The 13,617-nt window shown below is 38.7% G+C and overlaps 1 protein-coding gene and 1 non-coding gene across 4 annotated transcripts in view; both read right to left on the bottom strand.

Moving 5' to 3' along the window:
• ZFR (zinc finger RNA binding protein) overlaps positions 1-13,617 on the bottom strand; it is a 42,985-nt gene that overhangs the window by 18,581 nt on the left and 10,787 nt on the right. For 2 of the 3 annotated variants that reach the window (XM_027634795.1, XM_027634797.1), the window contains exons 3-9: positions 9,237-9,519; positions 7,688-7,832; positions 6,733-6,951; positions 5,337-5,587; positions 3,744-3,935; positions 1,348-1,648; positions 283-476 (exon numbers count right to left, since the gene is read on the bottom strand). In XM_027634795.1, the coding sequence (XP_027490596.1) occupies positions 283-476; positions 1,348-1,648; positions 3,744-3,935; positions 5,337-5,587; positions 6,733-6,951; positions 7,688-7,832; positions 9,237-9,519 (1,585 nt within the window). The remainder of the gene's footprint in view (positions 1-282; positions 477-1,347; positions 1,649-3,743; positions 3,936-5,336; positions 5,588-6,732; positions 6,952-7,687; positions 7,833-9,236; positions 9,520-13,617) is intronic. The other variant, XM_027634796.1, reaches the window with a different exon arrangement.
• On the bottom strand, positions 12,326-12,461 carry LOC113943537. Its single transcript, XR_003526373.1, has one exon. It is a non-coding gene; the product is annotated as a small nucleolar RNA SNORA66 (small nucleolar RNA).

The raw sequence follows: 13,617 nt of genomic DNA on the forward strand, positions 1-13,617 counted from the left end.
GCACAAGCCTTTGCAGGTTCAGTGCCTTATCACTCATCTTCAAGGAGGACTGTGGCCAGAGTAGAGAGATTTCTGGCACAGTTTGCCCAAGAAAGTTACAGAGTCTCCATCCGTGAACATCCTCAAAAACTACCTGGACATGGTCCTGGGTGACTGGCTGTAGGAGGCCCTGCTTGAGCAGGGGGGCTGCACCAGATGACCTCAAGATGTCCCCGCCAACCTCAACCACTCTGCAATTATGCTTCAGCAAAACAATTAAAATACACATTTTCACATTAATACCTCCTCCACATAGTCATGGCCCACTGGTTGGACATCACTTTGCAAGGCTGCAAGAGTTGTGGGAGTCACTGGTTCAGCCGCTGTGTCTGCTTTTACTTCCTGTGTTTGTACTGTAGCAGCAGGAGTTGTTTTAACACTTTCAGCTGATTTCATTTCTTCCATTTTACTTCCTGTTGTCTGAAGCTTGTTGCCACCTAGAAATCAAAAAATGTTAAATTAACTTTCATAAAATGAGAATGTGATTAAACATGATGTGCACACTGAAAACTTTATTTGGAAATATCAATGGTCTGGCCGAAGCATTATCAGTCTTTTAAAATCAGTTAGAACTTAAACGTATTTTTAAATACAGAGTTTAAAAATGAGTTTAGCAACATTCAAGTGACTTAAACGCTAAAGTTTTTTGTTTTAACAAGAAAAAGTTTTGCTTTATAAAATTCCTGTTTTGAGGGTTTTTTCCCCCCACTTTTCCAAGAGACACGAGAGAATGGAACAAGTCAGCTGAATATATTTTAATTTTTTTTTTGACATTGTGTAAACGTATCCAAAAAAAGTACCTTAAAACGTTATAGTGTTTGTACTAGTAAAGGCAGTATAGCCGTAGAGTGTTGCAACTGTGTCTTTCCTTGAAGAGCAGGACAGCTTATTGTGGGACAGCTGCTTCCCATCTCATGCTCAGTTCAAAGTTTCCATGGTTACATTTCTACTCTTACAAGGATGTTTCAGTTGCCCAGTTACCAACTGCCAACCTACTGCAGGTGCCTTAACAGTCCAGGTTGTGAACTGAAATTAGGACCAGCTGGACCATAAACTGCAATACTCCAGCAGCAACTACATAAGAAACCATAAGCGTGAGATTTCTCATGAAGGTGGGAGACAACCAGGCAGAAAATACCACAAATTTTGAAAAAAACTTTAATATACATCCCTATTCTCACCTATCAGTAATTCCTTTAAACGCAACGGAGTTCCTCACGCCTGAAGTTAACTAAATACATTTGTATCTCTGTACTCATACGTAATAAAAAATTATAGAATAGGTTAGGTTTCAAAATAAAGACTGACTTCTGTACTTGCCAACAAAGTTAATTTTCGGTGTAGATATTTTCTTTACAGGTATATTAGCAGCGGTTGAAGATGTTTTGTTGTTGGACGCAGTGTTAAGTGGCGTATTTGCCGTGGGAGTAAGAATTTTCACTGCAGAGGATGCCACAGAAGAGTTCACAGTACTGCTGCTAGTTGCTATATTTGAAGCAGAGGCAGTTGGCTTGGAAGCAGATGTGGATGTTGAGGAAGTCGCCTGGGTAACCACATTTGGTTCAGTTGAAGGAATGGGTTTGCCCAGTTTTGTGTGCAACTTTACTACCTGTAAATATGAAGAAAAATTCATAATTCAAATTCATAATATGATCTCAACTATGCATCACAAAGATCAATATAACTAAAAAAGTTGGCTGTTGTTTTCTTACAAAAAGTAGTCCTAGCAAAAAAAAAAAGAAAAAGAAAAAAAAGGACATTTGAAAACTCTTGGCATTTGTATCACAAGGAAACTGTAAATATTTATGTCACATAGCTTACTTCCATGAGAAATTCAAGCTTTTACTCCCACAGCTGTGTAGAAGAGAACAGAAATGCAATAAACTTGTAAGTCAGCACAACTCAAGAAAACATTTTCCTCCCATTGTTTCAATGTGTCTGTTTTGTTGTCCGGTTTTATTTTTTATTCTCCCTCCAAAAGTGCAGCACATTGAACTATTTTGGTTCCAAACAGTATTTGTAACTAATGAAACTATTTAAGTAATTAATTAAATTGAACAACACTGCCTCTTTTAATTGTTACATTTTAAGAGTATTCATATTGAAAGAATTTCCAGTTCATCTAGCAAAACTGAAGAGTTTCCTTGGGCAAAAGTGTTTTGTTTTGTTTTATTTTAAGAAGAGAAAAAGGTACATGTACAGAAACAGTTAAAGAGGATGGAAGAGGTATTTCAGAGTTCTTTAATATCTCTTACATAGTAAAGAGGTACATGCTTATTCTTAGAAGTAATAAGCAGAGGCCTTTCCACAACATGCCTGACAGAATAAGACTTCTTTTTGGTGACTGCTGACCATCACCTGGAAAAGCAATCCATGTAGTCCATAAGCAGAAAACATGCAAAACCAAAACTAAAGACTGGGTTTTGAAAATAGGAGTAAAAACCATACAAATCTTTGAGACATGCCTTAAATGCAAACACACGTAAACAAGCATGATATGCTCACAACTGTATAAATTAATTTCTTAGGTTCTTAGTTTTTATGTTCCCTATCAGAATACAGACATATTAATGTCACACAATACTATAAATTTAAGTTCAAGCAACTCTTTAAAATTACTTTTTTTTCCAGTAGAATGCACACAGTTCTTCAGTTACCACAGAAACAGAGTCCTTTCAGACTTCATTTTTATACTGGTAAGAACCTAAAAGAGCAGTGGTTAGTGACTACCTATCAGAAAGAGAAAACTACATAAGGATAACATATACTATACTCCATATAACTATGGAGTTATTGGGTAGAACCCAAAAAAGTAATGGTCCAATTTATTAAAGAAAGAACAAAACACCAGACAAGTCTGTCTTGTGGGAAATTTATGTTAAATCTGCTATGAGATTTATTTCAATAGGAACAATGTTACTGATACCTGTGTTCTGAGATGCAAAGAGCTACAAAAGCTAAGTATTAATACTGTATTTGTTAGTGACATTAATCCTGCCAGAGCTATGAGGAAAATCTGTAATATGAACCACACATTCTACCCTACTACTGCATTTACTGTTGTATGGCCAAATTTAAAACACAGGTCACAATGTTTCACAGTGCAGCCCACAGACTTTATTCCAGAATGCCCACCTAAATGCACCCAAAACAGTAGCAAAAGCATGCATATCAGAAGTCTTCCAAGCATATGCATTGTAGAGTCTATTACAGTTCCTTGCTCCCATATGACAATTTACTTTGCAAGAATTACCAAGAAGTGATGCATAATACTCCTGTTTCTTGGCACTGTCTCAGCTTACAGTGTTTCAAAGAGCACTGAAAGCTTCACAGCACCAGACAAGCAGGATGAATCTCAAGAAGTCTTGAGAACAGTTATGGGGCACAAGTGTGGTACCCCATGTCCTCAATGACTCTTTTCCTCATCTTAATCCACATCTCTTCCTACAATTTACATACTTTTCCCAAGACATCCTCTTCTCATTAATGTCATGGCAATATTTTCCCCCCTTTCTTTCAACAAGGCCTTTCCAATAGTGAGCTTAAAGACAAGGTCGAAACGAAAAGAAGTAGTAAACACCTTTAAACAAAATAATTCAAGTTATATTGTTTCTGCCTATCTTCTCCTTTCTTAAGATGAGAAAAAATGATGGAAAGAAATATAGACACTGTCTTGCACAGTAAGAACAAGAGAAAACTCTTACTTTCTGATGTTTGGCTCCACGGATATGTGCAGCATAAGCATCTGCCCCTGTACAAGACACATCACAAAGCTCACAGCGCAACTGATTCTGAGTTCCACGAGCAGAAGTACTGTTGTTATTGGTGTTCTGGGAAGCTTTCAGTGCTGCTTCTTTCTTTTTGTGTTTCTGGCCTTCTAAGTGTTCTTTATAAGTCTGTTTAAATAAACAATACACACACAATCAGCTGTCTTTGTACTGCTCATTCATCATTCATGTGAATACGTGTAATATATAACATAGCATAAAAAACACACACTTTACATAGGAAACACTTCCTACTCTGAACATTTCCTCTGTATGACATGTTTTCAGGTATTAATAGGTCACTTCTAAGACCAGTAAATTTTCTTCTCTACCACCAGGATTCCACGGTTAGGTAAAACAATATAGGCTTTTCTTCTCTAAATTCTGCCTTCCCCAGTCAAGTAGTGGTCAACAGATACTACCACTGAAAACTTGGTATCATCAGAAAACCACAGCTTCCTGCACTGCATTCAATTACTCTTGATTTTGGTTTTACCTCTAACTTACAAGACCTCAGGGATCAAGTGTATCCAGATAACTAGAAAAATCAATTTAAAAGAAAGCAGTGCATAAATAAAGCTGTACTGAAAATGTAATGCATAAGTTGATCTGAGTTCCTACATTAACAGTGGCAATCTAGAGAGCATACAGGGTGGGAAATAATGACAAGTTTATGTAAAAAAAAAAAGGAACTTTTTAGCCAACACTTTGCATGACGTGGTATCTTATTTTCCATGCACTTGTACACACTGTGAAACTAAAGGGGGATGCTGGAATACAGTGAAGAGTAAATTTTCAGGCTTACCGCTCACATAATTTATGTAACTGAATAGCTTTCAAAAAAGTATTTTCTAAGAAGTTTGCTATACTAAAGAAGTAAATCAAATTCAAAGTTTCAAATAATTCTGAAGTCCAAAATACAGGTGAAGCTTCTCTGTACAAGCTCGGGGATCTATCCTTTTGTCTTCTCATAGGACCTCTTTCTATAATAGTGCCCATTTTCATTTAATTATTCCTTTAGCATAAGTATAGAATCAAATGTTCAAAAATTAACACATATTCCTGATTAGAGAGAATTCAGTTTGTTCAGCCTAGAAAAAAAAATGCTTTGGTGTGAACTAGTTGAGGTCTTCCAGTACCTGAAGGGAGCCTACAAGAAAGATGGAAAGATACTTTTTACAGGAGTATGCAGTGACATGATAATGGGGGATGGTTTCAAAAAGAGCGGTTTAGATATTAGAAAAAAATTCTTTACTGTGAGGGTGGGGAGGCACTGGAACAGTTTTTGCCCAGAGAAGCTGCAGATGCCCCATCCCTGGAAGTGTTCTAGGCCAGGGTGGATGGGGCTCTCAGTAACCTGGTCAGTTGGAAGGTGTCCCTGTCCATGGTAGGGGTGTTGGAACGAGATGATCTTTAAGGTCCCTTCCAACTCAGGCCTTTTAACGATTCTATGACTCTTAACAGGGTCAGATTTTTAGCTGAAGAAATTACAAATAACATGCATAGTAGAAAACTACGTAATACAGGTACCTGTGGTCCAGCACAGCTGATCTTGCAAACATCACAGTAGTGGATCTGGGGTGGTTTGGGAGGTTGTTTTGGTTTCAGTTGCTTATTTTGGAATGGTGCCTTTTTAGTAAAGGTGGTCCCTGTCCAAGCAGCTGTTGCAGCAGCAGCAGCAGCTGCCGCCGCCGCCTGTTTCTGTTGCTGCTGCTGTTGCTGTTGGTAATAGGACGATGCAGCTGAATACACTGCAGCTTCATAGCCAGAGTAAGAGGTACCTCACAAATCAAAATAAAACAAATGTTACATCACTGGGTATCACGGATCAACTACATAATACACTAATTCAAATCATGTTGCATAACAGAGGGGCAGGGCAAGATATAAATAATTTACTGAAATCTTGTCAGGCAGTCTGAATTTCGCTTCATGTTTTACAGTACACAAATACAGAGGTACCAATTGTACTGGAATATATTCAATTTTAGACATATCTTTGCAGACAAACAGTTATGTTAGATATATAAATGCATCCCTAAAGAACATCTGAAATTTCCTGGCACATCTGGTAAAATTGGGTATGATGGAAAAAGAATTTCAGTGAAAGGTTTATCAAAGGCCACCTGAAGAAAGCAATCTTCCAGAACCAGATTTGCTGTTCAAGTTTCCAAACAGCAAGGAGGACTGATAAAATGCAGAAGAAAGGGAAAAAAATGAAGATAAAAGACAGAATGCCTACTACTATTACATCCTATTACACTGATTTAAGTTCTTTTAGTGCAGAGAAGATGCTTGCTCACTAAAGCTTGGTTATGCAGTTCTTGATTTCTAGTATCAGTTGAATAAATGAAGAAAATTGGGCTCTGTCTCGAGGAAGTACTAAAATCCCTTTTTAAACAGAAAACAAAAAGTTCAAGGTAGCTGTAACATGCCAGCTGATTATCATCTGGCTACAAAGTTAACACATTTTCCTTAGTAACTACTTTCTGGATTCTTAACGGTTGAATGACAGTCTTTTTTTCAGCACCCACTGCCATCCCATTTTGGGTCAAGACAGCCCAATTTTAAAAGATTTATATTGAACTGTATCTGTAACTGCATGCTCCCTTCCCATTTCCCAAGGGTAACATTTGTGTGGATGCACTTCCTTATTTTTTCTATCCCTCACCTCTTCCTTTCAATTCTTACAGTAAGTCACCATTCGCATAGCAATACCACTTGTACACTCTCACACATAACCAAAGAAGCACATAAGACACCAAACCTCTTCTAAAGATGCAACAAAATTACAATGATTTAACTGGTTGATATTTCTCAGTAGACTACGATGTAACTGAACACAAACTGCTAAAATTCTGAGTATTGAAAGTCTCTCCTGTAACAACTGCAAAGATCCCAGTAACAAAACATGCAAAATCCTTACCAGAGTAAGTCACTGCCGTTGTACTGTATGTCGCACTTTGAGTGTAGGATGGAACAACAGTGGCTGCAGCTGCCACTGGCTGCACGGTCGAGGACACCGGATAAATGGAAAACGTAGTTGTTGCTGGACTTGGGGTTGCAGGTTTTATAGCTGTCACTTGTCGAGTTTGCTGGGCTTGGGTGTACTGAGTTGCCCCTTGGCTATATCCTGCTTTCGGAGCTAATTAGGATAGAAAATGTAAGTGCACAAAGATTGATGGGTTTTAGCTGAATGAAATGCAAACCATATTATGGGATAATTAAAAACATGGTGGTGAACAAATGTGTAAAAAGTGGGCCTTTATTTTGGTTTCTTTGCTTGTTTTGCTTGTTAGTGTTGTGCATTCGGTTGTCATGGTTATGCATTGCATACAATGTATCAAACAACGATTTAACCATGTCACAGCTCACACTAGTAAGCCTCACTTTTATTATTAATTTTTAACTGTGCTACTACGTTTTTAAAGAACCTTGTCATCCAATGGTTTTACTAAACCAAAGCACACACCTAAACTTTCCTCTTATTTCTAAGTGAAGTAAAAAAAATAAATAGGATTGATGATTTGTAGCAATCATGATGCGAATAATGAAAGAACTACACAAATGAAGTAAATAAAGACTTAAAAGAGTAATTCTAATCAAGTTATCATCTGAACCTACTTCAGCAAGTTTTCTAGACAAATCAATAAGACCTTTGCCTAGAGGTATATTTTGAGTCTACTTGGTAATAATCCAAACCTGAGAGGCAGCTACTTATGGCAATGTCACAATAACATTGAAGCTCTGGGAGCGGAAAATTTTTCAACACGTTGACAGAAACTACGCGACAAAACTAAAAAGTGAAATATTCAAACAACTGTTTTTAAGGAGTTGACAGGCTGTGAACAAGGGAGAGCAGTGTGAACCATGCCACCCACCTGTCTGGTAGTAGGACTCGGCCACTGAGGGCTGAGGTTGGGCAGCAGCAGCTACGGCTGCCGCGGTCGCTGTCGGCTGCTGATAATACTGCTTGCTGTCATAAGCTACAGCTGGAGCAGTAGATCGAACGTAGGAATAGGAATCCTAAGAATTCAAAACAGAGAAATCACCTTTAGGTATCTATCTAGGGTAATAAAAGTCGTTAGCATTTTCTTCTGGCCTACTAAAGTAGAATTAAAACTCCCCCATCTATCTGTAGAGTATATACAAATAAATGCATTAAAGAAATTAAATTTACATTTAAAGGTACTTCAGGCCTGAAACAACCCTACTGGTCTTTTATAGACTTAATACAGGAATTAACCTCATGCTATTACATCAATTTCCCTACCTAATTATTTTTGTTTTTGAAAAACATCTAATCTCACTAGTTTTTAATAATGACTGTATCAGATTCTATTTCTGTAAAATATGAAGAGAAAACCCACAACAGATCTCCACAAAATGTAAATTTCTACAACCCCCATAAATTCACAAGGTTAGAAACATAAGCCCATATTGGCTTTAAAAATCTTATCACTAACAACATTTTTCTTGGTTATGTTTTTTGGAGTGTGAAGGTGGTGCTTTTAAAGCCTTCTTCCCATTACCGAACCATAAGTAGTCTATAAAAGCAAGGCAAATAGCCCATGTGACACCTTTAAAACATTGGAGATGCCTAGTAAGCTTAGAAGGAAATGACCTGGAAGCCACTGTACATATATGTACATATATGTACATATATTCTTTCATTCTCACAGTGTTTGTGGTAAAGCACAAAGAGTTGATCAACTGAGGAGTAGCAAGGCATGAACTGTTAGAGCTGAAATACATTAACGTATAAAAATCTTTTGTAATTCCAAGATACATAACATAAAATCCTTTTTCAAACCACCCTATGTAAACAAATGATTTTATTTACTTTTGGGGTCCCTCTTTCTTGTCTATTGACTGACCCCATAATTACAATACGTAAAAAATTAGAGGAACTGTGCAAAAGAATTGAGAACATGCAGTAATAATATAGTCCTTTTAGACAAACTAAGCTGCTAATTAGAATCTAGCTAATGCCTTGATAAGTTTAGGACTAAACAGCTGAAATGATATACAGTATTTCACAATGAAAAGGGACAAAGCTCCCATTTGCAGAAGCCTGTATCCACAGCAGGTTAGGCAGGGATCTCACAGAGGGCACCCAAAAGCTATTTACAGAGTAGTTTATCTTCTAGAGCAATCTTCCATCCTCATAAGCTTGGTACTACAACTCCTACGGCACCCAGGAATCTTCCAGTAAAAATTTTCAGTGGAGGCAGAATAGTTCCTTTGTCACAGTCTTTTCAGCTACATCAGTTCCATGAGCCATTTTACTGCACACCACTTGAACATCACTTAGCTGAGACAAGTCAGTGCTATTCTTTACAGCAGCAGCTTCACAAAATCCCATTTTCTTTTCCAAACAGCCTTTCTCTTTTAAAATTATCGTTTAAATACCACACGACAGGAACCGACCTGGTAATTCTGAGTGGTGACAGGAGGCGGTGGTGGTGGGGCCTCTTGCTGGCGTTGTGTGTAGCCATAATCCGTGGCTGTGTGTGCCGTGGGATACCCTCCATAGGCAGCAGCTGTGGCAGCAGCTGCAACAGCCACAGGGGCTGGCCTGGCCACGGCCACTGTGGCTGCTGCCGGGGCATAGGCTGCGGTGACCGTGTGCGCAGCCACTGGCGCCTGGTGCACGGTGTAGCTGGCAACTGTGGTCGGATGGGAATAGGCTACACCCGAGGCTGGCTGCTGGCTGCATTGGGAAAAAGAACAGTAAGTAAATTATTCCAACATACAAAGCCATTGCCCACACATTTCAAAATCCCAGATTTGATTAATACTTGTCTGTTCTACGGACAGACTTGGAGCAGCTATCTGCCTGTGCATACTTTTATTACCCATCTGCCACCCTCATGAAAAAGACTGTATCATTCTGAAGGTTCTGTGGATGGACAGACAGAATAGAATCACAGAATGTTAAAGCATGGGAAAGGACCTTAAAGATCATCTAGTCCCCCCCCCTGCCATGGGCACGGACACCTCCCACTAGACCAGGTTGCTCAAGGCCTTATCAAACCTGGCTTTGAACACTGCCAGAGCTGTGGCTTCCACAGCCTTCCTGGGAAACTTGTGCCAGTGTCTCACCAGCCTCACAGTAAAGAATTTCTTCCTAATATCTAACCCAAATTTCCCCTCTTTCAGTTTTTACCCATTACTCCTTGTACTATCATTACAGTTTCTGACATATACAGGTGATGATTTTCTTAGCAAGGGGGGGGGGGGGCTGTGCTGGGTTTTTTCTAAGCAGTGGAACAAGTCTTGCATTCAAAATAATGTAATAGTCTTAAACTGTTATCTTTTCATGACTGGCAAGTTTTAAAATGCTTTAGTGGTTCTTCCACAAGATGGACACGTGTCAAATTAAGAAAGATGTCACTTTTCTGTCAGAGCTTTTTTATGACCTGTACTAGCATGAAGTCTTCCATGAAACCATATTCAAGTAATATGATTTATTGAAGACTTCCATGAAAATTAGCTCAGAACTGCTGCATTTACTTAAACAGACACCTCTGATAGAGGACTTTTCCCACAGAAGTTTAGAATTGTAAAAACTGGCCCCACTTGCTCGCGCAGAATTCCACTGACACAACATGAAGCATCAAAAGAACAGTCAGTCTTATTGAGCAAAAAGACTGCCACCAGAGCTCTGGCAACCTTCCAGGCACATGCTGCAACTAATCTGGCTCTCTAAAATTTGCAGGCAGGACACTAATATGTGGATATATACTAAGAATGAGCAAATACTAACAGCAGAAGTAAAAAATAATGGCTTCAAAGGTTTAATTACTTGAACAGAAACTAGTATCATTGTCCTGTACTGATGTGTAACTCTGTGTGATGTTGTCCTATACTGATGTACAACTGTGGATTATTTTTAGAAGCTCAGAATAGCTATTTTGATTTTTAAACAAATAAAGCAAAGCAGGCAAAATATCACCATCTGGAACAATGTCATCAAGTGAGGATTCAGTGATAATTCTAAATTTTTAATACACTCTCTGCACCGTTGTTCAATAACAGCTGAGAATCTCTGTAGGGTTTAAAATCGCCATAGCACTATCAGAAGGTATTTCAAAAACAACTCCATGCCTAGTACAGAGGTAGTATCCCCTGCTTTTCAAAAAATAGAAAAATAAAATCTCATTTGAAGTAAACATACTCAGCAGCACAGTGGAACTGAAATATGGTTATGCTCAAAACCAAAAGGAACAAGTTACACTATTTTTTTGTAATGTCTTCAGTATTCCCTCTGACAGAAACAAAGCACCTTTTAACCGTATCTGTTATTAGCTTTGCAAAAGACATTTCCACAACTCACTTGTGTTCAGTATGTTTTTTTAATTTAGTTTTAGAAAACCTTATCTTGTCATTTCAGTTACAATAGAACCCATCTACTTCAATTAAACAAAACAACTGCCCCTCCCCACCCATCAGCATTCTCACAGCAGAAACAGAGAAAATTTTACTGCTACTGGACTTACATGCCTGGACTCAACCTTTTGACTATCACAGGTCCCTGAGTGCTCAAAAGACCACTTGCATTCTACCCAATTTTAATCCACTTGTGACTTGTACTCACAATTATGTTTCATGTTATTTTCAATTTATTAGCTTAAGAGTAGAAGGAAAAGACTAAACCACTTTGATGTAACTCCCATCACTGCTTGAAACAATTCCTCCTACCTGATGTATATAGGAAGATTCTCTGTTTGTTTAAGGTGAGAATTGGACTCCACCACAGAATTCAGGAAAACTAGTTCATGATGGTAAAAGTGAATGACAGTCTATAAAATCAGGCTGCATTATCTCCATAGCTAACAGCACAGAAGCGTAAAATATTCACAAATTCTGAAGTAATTATCACTACCATATATATTTTCTAAAACCACATTAAACTGAGTAAACAGACAACAGACTGTTTAACTCAGACCGCAACTGAACACATCAACAGTCCACTACTGCCAAGAAGGTAAATCTTACTGCACACTATTCTTTCCCAAACCTAAGCCATTTTATTTCATCCCTGGTGCTAACTCTGCTACTTGTCAAGCCACTCAGTGCACTGATTTATTAACTCATTAATCTAGAAGAAAACAAAGAGAGGGTTTTTTGCTGGGGTCATCTTCTAACATGGTAGAAACATTAAGAAACATTGGAGCTTACAAAGTAAGTCAGCTGAGTGCCAGAGCCCATGTAAGTTATATATATAGAAAAATGAGAGGAGGAGAAAGAGCTGTGCAGAAGCACTAGCTTGGCTCTTCCAAGCTTCACTGAGTTTAAGTCACTATTATAAAATATGATACAGAGTTCACAACAAACTACAAAATAACAGTGCCTGTCTATTTATCAAAGAAAATGCTTTTGTTCTCAGAATATGTATGATTAAAGATACCTGATAGTTTTCCATATTTAATATTGTGAAGAAATTACAATCATTACTGGCAGAGCTATTAACAAGATCATGGTACAAACAGTTCCATTTCTTGTGCATCAAAATTCCTTATCATAGCATAGAACAACAGCCCAAATAATTTGATTTCTAAGGGTAATACAGTTCTATGTCCATGTTAATTTTAGCAAACCTGCTTCCCTTGCTTCTGCAACTTCATGCAGAGCTGGTGATTGAGTTTCCAAGACTGCAAGAAAAGTATTCTAGAACTGAGTGCTTCTTCCTTCCTAAAAGTTATGTTACGTTATGTTACAGAAACTCACAGTGACATCTCATCTAAATTTGTGACATTCTTCTCCCCATGGTCTTTTAACACTAAGATGAGCAGACATTTTCATGGAATTAATTTACATAAAAATAACTTTGTGCCAACTTCTTCATTTAACTTACAAGAGTTCTTGCCCTTGTTTGGTGATTAGTGCCTTATCACATTTGCTGAGATGAACTTACCTCCTCCTAGACTATTTTGCCAGACTCCCTATTTCACTCCATCTGTACACCTATTCTAGCATTATCTGTTTTTATGGGTCCAACCTGCTTTATTAAGTAGGTGGAGCTTAAAAATCACAGAATAATTTAGGTTTAACCAAAGATTTTGAAGTCATCTGTTCCTACGTGCTCAAAACACAGCTTATTTCAAAGTTAGATTTCTCAGGGCTTTGTCCGGTCAGGTTCTCATCATCACTAAAAATAGAAATTGCAAAACTTGTCTAGATAACCTGTTCCAGTGTGCCATGGTTTAAGCTCAGCTGCCAACTCAGCCCCAAAAAGCTGCCCACTTGCTCCACCACAGAGGATGGCATGCAGACAACTGGAAGAGTAGAAGTGAGAAAGCTTGTTAGTTGAGATAAAAACAGTTTCATAGGGAAAGCAAAAGTCTTGCAGACAAGCAAGGCAAAACAAGGACCTGGACAGGCTGGATCGATGGGCTGAGGCCAAAGGTACGAGGTTCAACAAGGCCAATTGCCAAGGCCTGTTCCTGGGTCACAATAACCTCAACCAGTGCTACAGGCTGGGGGCAGGCAGGCTGCCTGGAAAGCTGCCATGGAAAAGGAGCTGGTTGACAGCAGCTCAACATGAGCCAGCATGTGCCCAGGTGGTCAATAAGGCCAATGGCACCTGGTTTGGATCAGAAATGGTACGGCCAGCAGGACCAGGGAACTGATTGTCCCCTGTACTCAGCACTGGTAAGGCCACATCTCGACTCCTGTGTCCAGCTTTGGGCCCCTCCAAGAAAGACACTGAGGTGCTGGAGTGTGTCCAGAAAAGGGCAGTGGAGCGTGGAAGGGTCTGGAGACAAGTCCTATGAGAAGCAGCTGAGGGAGCTGAGGATATTTAGCC

The sequence above is a fragment of the Corapipo altera genome, unplaced genomic scaffold, assembly GCF_003945725.1.
Source record: "Corapipo altera isolate COAL_440 unplaced genomic scaffold, ASM394572v1 61411, whole genome shotgun sequence".
Classification (NCBI taxonomy): Eukaryota; Metazoa; Chordata; class Aves; order Passeriformes; family Pipridae; genus Corapipo; species Corapipo altera.